The sequence below is a fragment of the Eutrema salsugineum genome, unplaced genomic scaffold (assembly GCF_000478725.1).
Source record: "Eutrema salsugineum unplaced genomic scaffold, Eutsalg1_0 scaffold_1, whole genome shotgun sequence".
NCBI classification, from domain to species: Eukaryota; Viridiplantae; Streptophyta; class Magnoliopsida; order Brassicales; family Brassicaceae; genus Eutrema; species Eutrema salsugineum.
The window spans coordinates 16,100,384-16,115,776 of NW_006256909.1; the positions used below are offsets into that span (position 1 = coordinate 16,100,384).

Sequence of the window (15,393 nt, forward strand, 5' to 3'; positions counted from 1 at the left end):
ATACATGTATGTTATTTATCGTATTCATTTAATTTCGAAATAAAATAATAGGTGCTCATCTTTGAACTTATACCATAGGATATTTCGAATTTATCCCGTTTATATCGCATCTCCGTGTATATAAACAATTACAACTACTTTACAAAAAAACGTTATTTGATATTTGGCATATCTATTTCAAAAATTTAAATTTCACGAATATTCTTGGCTGCCAAATTATAAACATTTAACGGCTTATCAATAAACCTTATATTTTTTTATTATAAATATACAACCCCTTCTTCCAAAACACTCCTCATCAAGTTTCGTTTTCTTCTCTGTTTTTTTTTGGTTTTTCATTATTCTTATGGCTTCCACAACGAAACTAACCCCTTTAGCTGACGTTAAGCCTTATAGGACTGGGTGAAAGGTTCAAGTGAAGGTGCTTCATACATGGAAACAATACCAAACCAAGAGTGGGGAGTCTTTGGAAATCATCCTGGCCGATGAAATAGTACAATATATTATTAATCGACATTACTTTTTATTATTTTGATTGTTCTGTTAATTTTTTTTTAACTTTTTGATCATCCAGGGTACCAAAATCAACACAACTGTCAAGAAAAATTTGCTGCATTGTTTTGAACGGATGATGGTTGTCGGTGAATGGAAGTTCATAGAGAAATTTTCATTGAATCAGGCTTCATGACAATACCGGACCACCAGACATCAATTTAAGATGTCATTCATATCCTCTACAGTTATCAGCAAACGTTCTAATCGGTCAGACAGTCTGTTTTTTGATTTCTCAGAGTTTGTTACAATATTGGATGATATAACCAATACAAGTTTTTTGGTTGGTAAATTTACTGATCTATTTAATTTAATTGCTTCATTCATCTTAGTTTCAATAATTATCTGACCTTATTTTCCTAAATAGATGTTATTGGACAAGTTGAAAGTGTCTGTGAGTTGCAAACAATATCTGTTATGAATAAGGACACCAGCAAACTCGAGTTCGCTCTACGAAATGCTAAGTGAGTATATATATATATAAATACAGACACTTTATTTTCTTATTGTTTCCTTTCATCTGTTTTATTTGATATGTGTTATAGTGATGAATGTTTACCATGCACACTGTGGGGAAAGCTTGGTGAGGAAGTCTATTCGGCTTGTCGGAGTGCGGGTGAAAGAAGTGTCATTCTTGTCATCCGTTTTGGGAAATAAACGTTTTCAAAGGTACATATTAATTTTTTTTATTCATAAATTTGTTCTTTTCATACAACACCATTGTTTTTTGTTTTTGTTTTGTTTGTTAAATATTGTAGGTGATCGTCGAATTACAAGTAGTTGTCAAACAACAAAGGTTCTGATAGATTTGAATGATCCCGATGTCATTGTCTTCAAGAATAGGTAATTTGTCTATGTATATTATATATATATATATATTATCATTACAATTACGAATACAACTAATACTATTACCTATTCTTAGTTTACCTGAGAATTGCGGACGTATTACCTTCTTGAGTAGCAAACCTCAACAAAGGGTTTCTTATGGTGATGAGATTCATTTCGATCAGTTTCCAATGGTCACTATTTAAGAATTGCAAGATTCTCTTGAGGTATATGTCATTTTCAAATTTTGCTAGGGAAAACGTCATAGATTACATAATTTTTACATTTGTATTTTTGTTTCTTCAGGTTGTAAAATGTAAGATCATGTGCACCATCTACGCGGTTGACATAGACTGGTCGTGGTTTTATTTAGTTTGCACTAGATGTGGTAAAAAAATGTACAAAATTCCAAAGAAGGAAGAACAAAAAATGACCAAGAATAATAAGACCTTTTATTCATGTGAAACATGTGATGCAAAAGTGTCCTTTGTGAATGCGAGATAATTTTTTTTACTAATTGTTTTTAGTATTTGTCTTAATTATTTAGCTAACCGTGCATTCGAGTATTTTATACAATTTTTATATATATATATATATAGGTACAAACTTCATCTTTGCGTTATGGATGATATCAGCAAGATCTAGTGTTTTTTTTTTTTGATAGAAATGCGCAGGATATTTTAAATCAGAAAGCTGATGAAATTCTCAAGGGGAACTTCGATGAGGTATTAATTGTAAATCTTAATCTATGATACAATTTTAACCATTTATGAATAAAGACTTTGTTTGTTTAAAATGTCATGTACGTTATATACTTAGATACAAGATCTGAATGTCATTCCTGATGCACTGAAAAACTTGATTGGGAAGACTTTTCAGTTTCTGATTTGTGTTGAGAAAGAAAATCTCTACGGTGGTAGTAATACATACAAAGTCAGGAAGGTTTGGAAAGGAAATGATGTTTTATCCGCTGATGAGGTGAATGAATCTGATGATATGGGTGATGAGAGTTTGCTATTGTCTGGTAATAAGATATAATTTTGAAAAATATTAGCTTGGGTTGCATATAATAATCTGTATATATTAATACCCGGTATTTGGCATTTTATGTTTATATTTATATGTAAACCTTGTAGGTGTTGCTGATAAATACGCTGAGGCAAGAGCCTTCTTATGAGATGGAAATTTGACAAGGGACTCGCTCGTGCACATGGATCTGGAAAAGTGATGGGCGTGATATAGCGAAAAAAATGGATATTTGAATTCGCATCTTCTCATGTTTTTTCTCTATTGTTGTTCAACTTTTTGTTGAAATTTGTTTGGATGATACTCGTGCATTTGTTTTTGAACTTTAATAATTTATTCTTTTAATTTAACCATTACTACGTTTATGTTATTTTACAATTTACGTTTGTATCGTGTTAATTTTATTGGGGTGAAATTAATATTGTCTTATGTTTTGCAGTGACATATTTGAGTAATTACTAGTATATGTATGATGAAGAAATTGTAGATGACTCATACACTTAATTTGGAGTACATACCTTATTTTTATATTTTTCAAGATATTTTCCAATATTTATAGAAGATATATTCATTTATTTGTAAATGCTATTCTATGGGAATTTGTGATAATTGAGTCAACTGTTAGTTAATATGTTTTAATTAGAGCGGACTTTTGGGGAATATGAAACACCTGGATGAAACGTGAGTAGTCACCTTACTTTTACGAGTATAAATAAAAGTAGAAGACAACTTTCTTCACTCAAATACAATCTTCTCTACAACTATTCCTCTCAAGTGATCTTCAGACAGACGTACAAAAACTATACAGTATTTACATCCAAGAAAAAAAATGTTTCTCTACTAATTTTTTTTTGTACATCTGTCAAGGATCACATCAGAAAGAAGTAGTTTATTTCATTTCCTAAACAGTATTATTTACATTTATATTATTCACCGTAAATGACTAATTTCAATTTCAATTCATTTTTTATGTAGATGTTCGTGGAACTAATTATTAAGTATGTAAATATTATCTTTTACATTTCATTCAGCTATCTGTAGCAGTCTTGATGGTTCGTCCGATGAGGAAAACTATATTATGGATGAAGCTGGCGAAGAAATATCATCTGACAATGAGGAACCTGAAGACTATGTTTATGATGTCAAGAGTTTAGCTACTATTTTGCAGAAAGCTTTTTATGTAGGAGTCTCTAATAATAATAATCCTTTCAGCGAATATAAAAGTATTTATTTCTAACACTCAATCTTATGTTATGTGATTCACATATTAATTTATTATAATGTCGGACTATTTTTATATTCAGAATATAAAGATGATGGCTATTCTTCATATGAGTGTAATTATCGTGGTGCAATTTTCTGGTATGGTGAACGTTTAAACAAAAGAAGAAGAGCACATAATCCTATATTTTCTTTGTGTTGTTCGCAAGGTCAAGTAAAGCTACCATACCTTCGAGATTCTCCAGAGGAATTAATGCATCCTTTTACATCTGCCGATGATCTAAGCAAACATTTTCGTGAGAATGTTAGACCCTACAATATGCTATTTTCAATGACTTCTATTGGAGGTAAAGTAGATAGGTCTATCAAAAAAGGGCGTGAACCATCAATGTTCCAGCTTAACGGAGAGAATTATCATCTGATGGGAAGTATGCTCCCTAAACCTGGTGATGTTGTGAAGTTTAACGGAGTTATTTATTGTTGACACCGATGAAGAAGTCCAAAATCATTCGACCATTATGAGGTAAACGTAATGATTAAATTCATATTTATTATTACTTTATTTTAATAATAATATATTTTTCTTGCAGCAAAAGTAAAAATCCTATGAAGGTGTCTAAATGTAAACAATTCAGGAATAAATTAATTGATAGGCGGATTAAGATGTTAGATAAGGTGAACCCTTACGTGAAGAATTTTCGAGCTGCTAGAGACAGATTGAAAATGGATCCCAACGAGGAGCTTCATATGAGACTTATAAATGATCGCCAGAAATACTCAAAGATATATAATATGCCTACTGCGTCCGAAGTGGCTGCGTTGATCCCTGGTGATCTGAATGAGGATATGTGTAAGCTTGATATAATATTGCAGAAACAAAGCGGCAAGCTGATAAGGATTAGTGAAATTCATCCTTCATACATTGCTCTACTGTATCCTTTGATTTTTCCGTATAGTGAAGACGGTTTCCATATTCGCATTGAAAAATGCTTTGCAAAGACTGGGAAGAAGAAACGGAAACGAGAATATATTAGCATGAGACAGTTTTTTGCATTTCGTATACAGGAGCGAAAGAATGAATGTCACACTTTGCTGTGGGCTAAGAGGTTATTCCAGCAGTTTCTGGTTGATGTTTTAACTATGATAGAGGCAAATCGTGTCGGCTATCTTGACAAAAACCAGACATCACTCAGATCTGAAAATCTTGATTCAATAGAAGATGCATCAAATAAAGGTAAAAAGAATTTGCGTGATCAAGGTAGAAAAATGTATTTGCCTCCTTCATTCACTGGTGGACCTCGATATATAACTCAATGCTACTTGGATGCAATGTCTGTATGTAAACTTTTTGGGTACCCTGATCTTTTCATCACCTTTACATGTAATCCAAAGTGGCCAGAAATCACAAGGTATTTGAACGAGCGGAAACTCAGTTTTGATGATAGACCAGATATACTTTGTCGGGTGTTCAAAATGAAGCTAGATTCTATGATGATGGATTTCGCTGATAGCAGACTCGGTATAGAAAAAGTTGTTTCTGGTTAGTAACTTTAGCATTATTTAATATTGACATTTGTAATATCATTATTATACAGTTTATTCATTGATATATATTTTCATAATTTCAGCCATGTACACCATAGAGTTTCAGAAGAAGGGTCTACCGCATGCACATATTCTATTGTTTTTAGATCCAACTTCTAAAATTCCTCCTGAAAAAATCGACAATGTTATATCAGCTGAGATACCCGACCGATATGAAAAGTCAGAGCTTTATGTAATTGTTTCTAAAATGATGATTTATGGTCCATGCGGTGATCTTAATCCAAGATCACCATGCATGTCTCAAGGGATTTGTACAAAGATATATCCTAAACAGCATGTTAAGATGACAGCTATTAATAAAGAAGGTTTTCCTTTGTATAGGAGGAGGTCACAGCTCAAGGATTACGTTGACAAAAATGGATACAAATGTGATAATAGATTTGTGATACCCTATAACAAAAGTTGTCTCTTCGCTATCGAGCTCATATCTATGTTGAGTGGTGCAACCAAGCTTCTTCCATTAAATACTTATTTAAGTATATAAATAAAAGAATTGATCGTGCTACGTTTGTGATTGAGCCTTCGCAAGCACAGAATGTGAAAGCTGATGGAGGAGATAACAGTATTGTGATTCCACACATGAATGTCAAGCAAAGAAGAAAAATGAGATTAAAGACTTCTTCGGCTGCAGGTTTTTTGTCAACATTTATATTTGAACTACTGTCAGAATAAAAGCTATATATTTAATTGAATATTTAGTTGTTTACTTATAACATACTATTTTATTATATAGATATGTATCTTCGTGTGAATCTGCATGGCGAATCTTAAAAAATTCAATCCACAATCGTACAACCCCCGTGGAACACCTTCCATTTCACTTACCAGGAAAACAGTTCGTATATTTCAAGGGTGATGAGATGGTAGAAACGGTTATCCATAGGGAAGTTGTAAAGAACACAAAGATGACGGCTTGGTTTGAGTTGAACAAAAAAGGCAGTAAATGTAAAACACTCACCTATAGAGAAATCCCTGTTTACTATACGTGGGATAAATCACTTCGGATGTTTAAACCAAGGAAAATATATTTTTCTATTGGAAGGATTACTTATGTTCCACGTAAACTAGAAGAAGCTTATTTTTTTAGGATTCTTCTTAATGTTGTCAGGGGTCCAGATCATTTGATGACATCAAATCCTACAATGATGTGGTATACCCTTCTTTCAAGGAAGCATGTTATGCTAGAGGATTGTTAGAAGATGACCAGGAGTATATTACTGATATTATTAGAATGAGTTTTACTGCTACCGGGTCATTTTTAAGATGACTATTTGTTATAATGCTTGTATCTGGTAGTTTGTCTCGGCCTGAATATGTTTGGGAACAAACCTGGGAAGTTTTGTTAGAAGATATTGAATACATGCGGCGACAGCATTGTAATCGGTCAGGTTTGATAAATTCCCTACTGTTTTCTTATTTATTTTATTGCATCTTTAACGGTATTATTTTAAAACGTAATGCATTGCTGAATTTGTTACTTTAGTAAACTCATTATCCATATCATTTACACGTTTTGCAGGTCTTATATTGGACGATGCTGATAAGAAAAAGTTTGCCCTTTTGGAGATTGAGAAGATCTTGAAATTTCACAATATTTCTTTGCAATTCTATACATCAACGCCTTAGCCTCCAAAAGATGGGCTTAACAACGATAATGTCTTAATAATTCATAAAAAAAAATTATGATAGACAGGCATTTAAAGAAATGCATGATAGAGACATTGTGAAGCTTACCACTGAGCAAAAGAATATTTATGATGAGATTATTGAAGCAGTTGAGAACAAAAAAGGAGGCGTTTTTTTTTGTTTATGGATTTGGAGGTACTGGCAAAACTTTCCTTTGGTCTCTTTTGTCTACTGCAATAAGATGTAAGGGTGATATTGTGCTAAACGTTGCATCAAGTGGAATCGCATCTTTGTTGTTACAAGGAGGTCGGACAGCTCATTCGCGGTTTTGTATACCTATTAACCCAGATAAATAGACTACATGTTCGATGAAACGTGGTTCAGAAGTTGTGAATTTGATAGCAGAAAAATCTCTTATTATTTGGGATGAAGCACCTATGATTAGTAAATACTGCTTTGAATCGTTAGATAAAAGTTTATCTGACATCATGCAGAATGAAAAAGGAGGTGTTTTCGGTGGGAAAGTTGTTGTATTTGGTGGAGATTTCAGGCAGATTCTACCTGTTATGCATGGTGCTTCAAGGGGAGATGTTGCTAATGCTGCATTGAATGCATCATATATCTGGGATTATTGCAAAGTTATGAAGCTAACTTAAATCATGAGGTTACTGGCAAGTGACTTGAGTGTTGAGCAAGCAAATGAATTGAAGGAATTTTCTGAATGAATTTTAGATGTTGGCGAAGGTAAAATCGCTGAGCCAAATGACGGTGAAGTAATGACTGATATTCCTGAGGAGTTCCTTATAACAGACGTACATGATCCAATCGAAGCAATATGTACACAAATTTACGGAGAACAAACATCATTTCAGGAGGAAAAAGATACCATATTTTGGCAAGAAAGAGCAATATTTTGTCCAACCAACGAAGATGTGAGCAATATAAATGAACATATGTTGTCGAGGATGACTGGTAAGTACAATAAGTTCATCTTATATGATTCTGTTTTTTGGTGTGTTTTTGGAATTTTATTCTTACTTATATCAATATGTTGAACTAATTAACACAGGTGAGTCCGGAGCATTACAAAATCCCGGTTTTACTCCTGAGTTTTTAAACAGTATAAAAGTTGCTGGACTTCCCAATCATTGTATTACACTGAAAATAGGGTGTCCTGTGATGCTGCTTAGGAATATTGATCCTAAAGCGGGATTCATGAATGGAACGAGACTTCAGATTACACAAATGGCGGATTTCATGATAGAAGCTGGAGACAAAGTTATTATTCCAAGATTGTTGATCACTCCATCTGATGCAAGATTGCCTTTTAAATTAAGACGTAGACAGTTACCGTTGGCAGTTGCATTCACTATAACCATCAACAAAATTCAGGGACAGTTGTTATCAGAAGTAGGTTTGTATTTACATCATCTTGTGTTTTCTCATGGGCAGCTATATGTTACAATAACTCGGGTAACATCGAAGAAAGGCTTGAAAATACTGATAGTAGATAGAGATGGTAATCAACAAAGGCAAACAATGAATGTTGCATTCAAAGAAGTATTCCGGAATTTAGGAAATTATCGTGATGATTAAAAAGGTATGTTTTCATTTTCGTATTCGTTCCATTAATAATATAATGCATTTATTATGTAAACGTTTTTGTTTTTATGTTTTATGTAGGGGTGAATGCGTCACTGTATTCTTATGGTTATTATATGATTCTGCTCGGTGTTGTTTATCGTTTGACGTTGTTATAGTTTTCAATTAAACAATGTATGTCGAACCATTTGAAGTATTTTTTTGTTTTTTGAAATACAGTGTCATTTGGTTAATTATTTTGGGTTTTTACGTAGAAGTGTTATGTTTGATATGGCCCATTTATGATAGAAACTAGATAGAAGTTTATATTTTAGTATACTGACCGTTTCTATTTGCAACTTTTTATGTTTGGATTTATTTCGATTGAGTATATAGGGACCAATGTTTACGTTCATATATATCGAACTGATAGTTTATGATGACGTGTATGAGATAAATCAGTCTCGAACAGATTGAATTGTAAGTAGTTTAGACAATAGATTCTGTAAGGTACACTTATGGTACTGTTGTCTGACACAAAGGTTTAGTTATGATACACTATAGTTATAAAAAACTATTTTATTTAATGTTTTAGGCTTTACAACTAGCGAATAACAGTACCGTAATTGTACCATAAAGACTGTGATGAATCAATTGTCTTATATATAATTAGACTTGAATTTTGAAAAACTATATTCATCTATCATTGTTTAAAATCGATATTCTTGATTGGAAAATAGTTGAAAGAGATAAAACATCAGCTAACAAGATATTACTTTGAAAACCTCACAAATTAATAATTAATCCATGCGCAAAATACAGCTATATTGCAACCTCGATTGCATCTAAAAGAAACATACTGTCTATTTACTTTAGTGCATGCACTCGAACCTACCATCTTTATGTATCATACCTATATTCTACAGCATGAAGATTTCATTTCATGTAAGTGAATTATCACATTAATAAATTTTTGGTTGCATGCACTAAAGTAAATAGACAATATGTTATTTTAGAAACTAACCATCATGATTTACCAAAGGATATTTACTTATCGCACTTATATTATCCATATTACATGATATATCAAATCCAAAATGTAGCAAACTAATTGTTAAGTAATCGCATTACTTATCATTTAAGATAATATATAGTATAGCAAACTATAGTATAGCAAATCATCTTGAAATAAATAAATCTCATTTATTTACACAATTTAATTTACTAAAATTTTTTCTTTTTTAAAAAAAAAAAACGGGTTTTAAAAATATCAATTAGATTTGCCTTTATATCTTCCACACCCTTCCCCACAATGCCTTGGCAGTTAAAGTACATCGTTTATTTCGCTTTATAAGAATATCTCTATCAGAAGTAAAAAATCATCCACTCTTTCTAATCGATACTTAACTAAAATCATGGATTACCCAAGAATCCATAGAGATGAGATGGAAGATTTATGTGACGTTTGTCAATGTTGGGCTATTGATGCGAAGATTTTGAGTATTTGGAGGCGTTCTTCAGATGGCGGAGAGAGTATTCATATGGGATCATAAGGTACAATTGCAGAATATGAATTTATCATTTTTTAATAATTTTTTTATCATATTGATTCTTCTTACATGTTAATTCCTATCAAATCGGTGATGAACAAGTTTTAATTGTTTAGGGTTTAGTTAAAAATTTGATTTGCTTATTTGATTGTATACAATTGTCTGTATTGTTCGGGTGTGAAAATTTCTGCTATTATTTGGCCGCAAGATGCGCGTTTTCTATAAGATAGTGTACGAGAAGGGGAATGGAAATTGTTTATGGGCTTCAAAGTGTGTCTAGATGTAGGAGATCTGAGGCTAACTCGCTATAAGTACTATATTAGACTCAAGAATGGTCCATTATTTTTGATATCCTGCTAAAGGCAGATCACTACTTTTTGGATGCAGCCAGAATTTTTGATATTCTGCGGAAGAAAACTAACCCGAATGTTTTGACGGGTAAAAACATATATTATGAACATTCCCTTAATGTCTTCCATTTCCAAATTTCAGGTTTATTTTTCTTTATATAGAATTAGTTGGAACTATTTCTGCCGTCGAAAATATCTTGGCTCACGCTGGAGAGGATACATTAAGTTTTGACATCGTGGACGAAGAGTAAAATATATTTATTTTTAATTATACATATATAATTAATTATATATCATATTGTATATTTTACTAACTTATTTATAATGTTCATGATATAGAGCATGTATTATTACATGTTTTGCTTTTGGTGAGACTGCTCAAGAGTTTTATGATCAGTGAAGGCATAAAGGATCTTATCGCTGAGTATGTGTTCTCCGATTTTGGGTTATTAAGGAAGGTAAGTGTTATTATAACTGAAAACTTAAAACAATGTGTCTGTTTATATGAATTAGGTTAAACATTCACACGTGACTTATAAAAATATGTAAAATTATGCAGATCAAAACAATGGGAGAATGTATGTTAAATATCTTAAAGGTTGTTCTCGGTTTTGATTGATCTTTCAATACAAGAGGTTGTTGACTTCAGAAATAGGTAAGAGGTTATTTACATTATATGTTATGATATATATATATATATATATATATATATTTTATGAATTGTATATTGAAGTATACATTTGTGTTTTATCCGAATTAATAAATCTCCATCATCTTTTTCATGTTATAGTATAAATCACTTTATATTTATTTTTATTAACAAGTCTCCTTATATATATATTTTGTAGGTTTAACTTGGAGATGGATTTAGGTTCAGTTTGTGATAATTTTGTGTTTTGTAATATGTACCAATATTTCTTCATTTGACATAATTTTAACTTTGTTCTGAAACTGTTTTATTTTTCACCCATGGGCTAAATACATTTGCAATTATATTTGTTTCGTTTTTGGTTCATGGGGCCAATCAATTAGTTTGCTATATATATATTATAAAATGCTGGGCTTTCAAGTTATCATACCAGATGATTGTAATACAAATTGATGAGCTTTTATTGTTTAAAATCTGTAAAACTATCAACAATTTTGCTTTCTATACCATATATACACTTAGAAAATTTGCATTTTAATTTGCCACTTGATTGCTAACATATACTTAAAATATACCTCTCCATATCATAAACATCAGACGTATTGATGTTTAAACTCCCATATCATTCCATCCATAACATTCAACTCTATATATATACTGAACTAAACTATTGATGGATATAACTTATGATTTATTTTTCATTTTAGCCAACCAAATCACGTCCGCCCACCAATGGGCAGGTTAGAATCTAGTATACCATATTATCTATAACAGCTAAGAAAGTAGGACTTGTTGGCTTCGATTTTGTAGAAAAGTCATTATGTTGAAATCTACTTTTTGCTTTGTAAACAGGTTTTGGGATTTGTGTTCGAAAATCAACATTTCTTAAAATAAAATATGAAATATCAGAAGTTGAAAGCAGTAGTTGGAATTTTGGACAAGGCCGCTTTAGCAGCTAAATCAGCAGCAACATTAAGATTCCTAGGGATAAACTTGAAAGTGATTGAGTCAAAACAATTCGAAAGGATCTTGATGTCCTCAAAAATTGCATGAATCTCCGAGATGCACGAGTCAGAGTTGATGGCTCGTATCAAGGATAAGGAGTTGGGTAAGACCAATATAGAAACTATGCCTTCCGCGGCCGCTTGTTTCAGAGCAGCTATAATCACGAGGCTTTCCGCCATGAGGGGGGACATGACATGGGGTTCTATCTGGGAGTAGGTGCGATGGATGGTGTCACAACGGGAGAGAATGGTCCATCCAAGGCCTGCTATCTCCTAGTTTGAGTTCCAAGCCGTGCCAGTGTGGCACACCGTTTCAGCGTCGATCCCAAGATATCTAAAGACACCACAGCTTTAAACACATTGGTTTTACCCGAATTACCTGTTTGCCATTCTTTTGCATCGGAGATGGATTTGTTGACCACTTTCTCTACAGTGAAGGCCATCCCATTATAATTCAGTTGTTTCTAGCTTTCCACAGGTTCCAGCAAATCCATGGGTCAGAGCTCCTTTGTTGAGCGCCGTAAATCCCAGACATAAAGACTTCCTGGCTTCTTTCCATTTGCTCGCAAGAACTTCAGAATTCAAAGACCAAGGTTCCGGGTGGAAAGGAACGAGCTCCCAAACCTTCTGAGCAAAAGGGCTAAGGAACAGAAGATGCTCCGAGGATTCAGGTGCTTGGCATATTCGATAGTCAGGAGAGACACTTGGAATGCGTTTTGCCAGGGCTACACCAACCGGCAAAGCACCATTTGCAGCCTTCCAAAGGAATGTTTTGACCTTGGGAGCAGAGGAGATATTGCAAATGTCGGAAGACCAGTCCAAAGGATTTACAAACTGGCTTGGGGATGATTCTTCCAAGGCAGCAAAGTAACCAGATTTCGTGGAGTAAACTCCAGACTTATCTCTCAGCCAAATCCGTTGTCCTCCACATCGTGTAGGCTGGGTTTGATCTTCAGGATTATGTCCTCCAACTGTTGAACAAGATCACAGATCTTATGCAGGTTCCAACTTCTTTAGGCTGCATCAATGAGTTCCAAAACAGTAAGATTCATGTTTTGCTCTGCACACGGGCCTCCAGGGTCAAATTGGGAAGAGGTTGACAGCCATGCCTCAGACCACGAGTTTACACTCCTTCCATTTCCAATTGCCTAGCCCAAATGTTTCCCAAGTAGATCCATTCCAATGAGAATACTCCTCTAAGCGTGGGAGGCTGAGGCAGGGCAGATGAAATCCAAAAAACTTGATTTGTGACAGTATTTTCCAAGAAGAACTCTAAAGAGGAGACTTCCAGATTTTGTCAGGATTCGCCAACTCAGATTTGCAAGGAGGGCATCGTTAAAGCAGGAGATATCTCCAAAATCAAGTCCTCCATTTCCTTTGCTCTGGGTAAGCTTTTCCCAAGAAATACAACTCATGTTTTTCTTTTCTGCGCTACCATCCCACCAGAATCTGGTGAGGGTAGATTAGATTCTATGACACAAAGATTCAGGCAGCTTGAAAAAAGTTATAGCGTAAGTTGGCATAGATGATAGCACACTTTTCAAAAGAACCATTTTTCCTGCACTAGAGAGGAAACAAGATGACCAGCTGAGGGTTTTTGTCTGATTTCGTCAATGATTCCGGTGAATAAATCTTTCTTGCATCGGCCTAAGTAGTTGCCAACACCACCTTCCTTGGAGATTTGTAGATTTCTTTTGACCCTCTCTCTGATCTCAGCAGGGGTTTTCTGAGACAAGCTGATGGAGGATTTCTCACGGTTAATAGATTGGCCAGAGGCAGTTTCATACTTTTGCAGGATGTCTAAGAGAGCTTTAGTGTTTCCTTCATTTGTGTTGCAAGAAAACATTGTATCCTATGAAAACAGCAGATGAGTCAATCTAGGGCATCCTCTAGAATCTCTGATACCTTGGAGAGACCCATTTGCCTAAGCTTTAGCACAGAGACCTGAAAGCACTTGGCTGCAAAGAATAAATAAGAAAGGGATAAGGGGTCTCCTTGCCTGATTCTCCTGGTTGGAAGGACTTGTCCTTGAGGACCATCATTCAGCAGAAAGACATATGACACCGTGCTGACACACTGCATTACCCAATCGACCCACCATTGGTGAAACCCAAACCGCAGGAGAACAGCCTTGATAAAATTCCAGTCCAGCCGATCATAAGCTTTGCTCATTTCGGTTTTAACCGCCATGGAGCTATAAACCTGGCCTTAGAGGTCTTAAGCTGGTGAAGCATCTCATGCGTAATGAGAACAATATCCGATATAGCTCTGCCAGGCACAAAAGCAGATTGATTTTCAGATATGAGATCCGGGAGAATGGGTTGCAATCTTCTTGTGAGGATCTTCGAAATTATTTGGTAGTACACGTTACACAGCTCTATCGGTTTGTAGTCCGACATCTTCTTTGGACCAGAGCACTTTGGAATGAGGTGGATGAAATTCTCATTGCTTGTCGGAGGAAGAACACCAGAAGAGAAAAACTCTTGGATTTCATTAACAATCTCTGGGCCAACAGTATCCCAATTTGATTGGAAAAAGCTAGCAGAAAACCCGTCTGGCCTGGGAGCTTTATCTGCATGTATGGAGGGCTCAAAATCAGAGAGTCATTAGTTTCCTTTGAAACTGAAGGTTTGATGGCTTCCTCCAAGATCAAGATTCTGATGTTATCCTCAGCAGTGAAGAGCTTTTCGAAATATAACACCACCACTTCCACGATCTGGTCTTCTTCAAATTTTGGGATCCCTTCGTCATCTTCGATCACAGAGAAACTGTTAACGGCTGTTCTGTTTTTCGTGATCGCGTGGAAGACGCCCGTATTACGGTCTCCCAAGCCCAGCCAAAGATTATGAATGTTTTGCTTCCTGAAATCTTCCTCTTCAGTGTACGCAGATCACAGTGATTCATTCAGGCGAGCAATGAGATCGCCGTCATTCACCGGTGCCGTCATTGCCTCTTCAAGAACTCTCTTTCCCTCCTCAATTCTTTTTTGACTATTGAAAAAGTGGGCTTAATTCCATTCGATAATGGCCCACTTACACTTTGATAGTTTTTGGGCTATGGAACCAGATGGGTCGAGACTCCAGACCTCTCTGATTACACCCTTGACTTCTCCGTTCTCGCGAAGACGTTGATCAAAACTAAAGATACTCTTCTTCCTCTTCCTCGATATGTCAAAATGAGAAATTACAGGCTGATGATCAGAACCTTCAAAACTGAGGTATTCACTTCGGCCAAATGGGAATTGCTCAGCCCAGTTGCTGTTTTGATAACACCGTATTTTGACCACTTTTAATGATCATTTTGAAATACTTTTTCTATGTTTTTTATTTCTTTCAAGTACTTTTATTACGTTTTTCTAGTATTCGTAGTTCCAAGACTCTTTTCAGGAAACTTAGGGAAAA

The 15,393-nt window shown here is 34.5% G+C and overlaps 2 protein-coding genes across 2 annotated transcripts; one reads left to right on the forward strand and one right to left on the reverse strand.

Moving 5' to 3' along the window:
- The first annotated feature begins 969 nt into the window (after window positions 1-969).
- On the forward strand, window positions 970-2,557 carry LOC112082078. The gene is made up of 8 exons (XM_024149169.1): window positions 970-1,016; window positions 1,098-1,168; window positions 1,311-1,395; window positions 1,478-1,574; window positions 1,687-1,752; window positions 2,055-2,105; window positions 2,200-2,404; window positions 2,517-2,557. The coding sequence occupies exons 1-8, from the start codon at window positions 970-972 to the stop codon at window positions 2,555-2,557; spliced, it is 663 nt and encodes a 220-aa protein (XP_024004937.1).
- A 9,882-nt stretch (window positions 2,558-12,439) lies between these two features.
- On the reverse strand, window positions 12,440-14,164 carry LOC112082079. Its single transcript, XM_024149171.1, has 3 exons — window positions 13,898-14,164; window positions 13,577-13,844; window positions 12,440-12,963 (listed from the first exon to the last, which is right to left on the reverse strand). The coding sequence occupies exons 1-3, from the start codon at window positions 14,162-14,164 to the stop codon at window positions 12,440-12,442; spliced, it is 1,059 nt and encodes a 352-aa protein (XP_024004939.1).
- Between the last annotated feature and the right edge of the window lie 1,229 nt (window positions 14,165-15,393).

What these genes read in the sequence shown, in the direction of transcription:
- LOC112082079 (XM_024149171.1), bottom strand. Translation starts at nt 14,164, where the DNA reads ATGAGCAAAGCTTATGATCGGCTGGACTGGAATTTTATCAAGGCTGTT. An exon ending in GGCAAATGGGTCTCTCCAAG is followed by an intron (nt 13,845 to 13,897) that starts GTATCAGAGATT and finishes CTGTTTTCATAG; the next exon opens with GATACAATGTTTTCTTGCAA. An exon ending in CAGACAAAAACCCTCAGCTG is followed by an intron (nt 12,964 to 13,576) that starts GTCATCTTGTTT and finishes CTTGTTCAACAG; the next exon opens with TTGGAGGACATAATCCTGAA.
- LOC112082078 (XM_024149169.1), top strand. Translation starts at nt 970, where the DNA reads ATGAATAAGGACACCAGCAAACTCGAGTTCGCTCTACGAAATGCTAA. An exon ending in GTCATTGTCTTCAAGAATAG is followed by an intron (nt 1,396 to 1,477) that starts GTAATTTGTCTA and finishes ACCTATTCTTAG; the next exon opens with TTTACCTGAGAATTGCGGAC. An exon ending in TGAGAGTTTGCTATTGTCTG is followed by an intron (nt 2,405 to 2,516) that starts GTAATAAGATAT and finishes TAAACCTTGTAG; the next exon opens with GTGTTGCTGATAAATACGCT.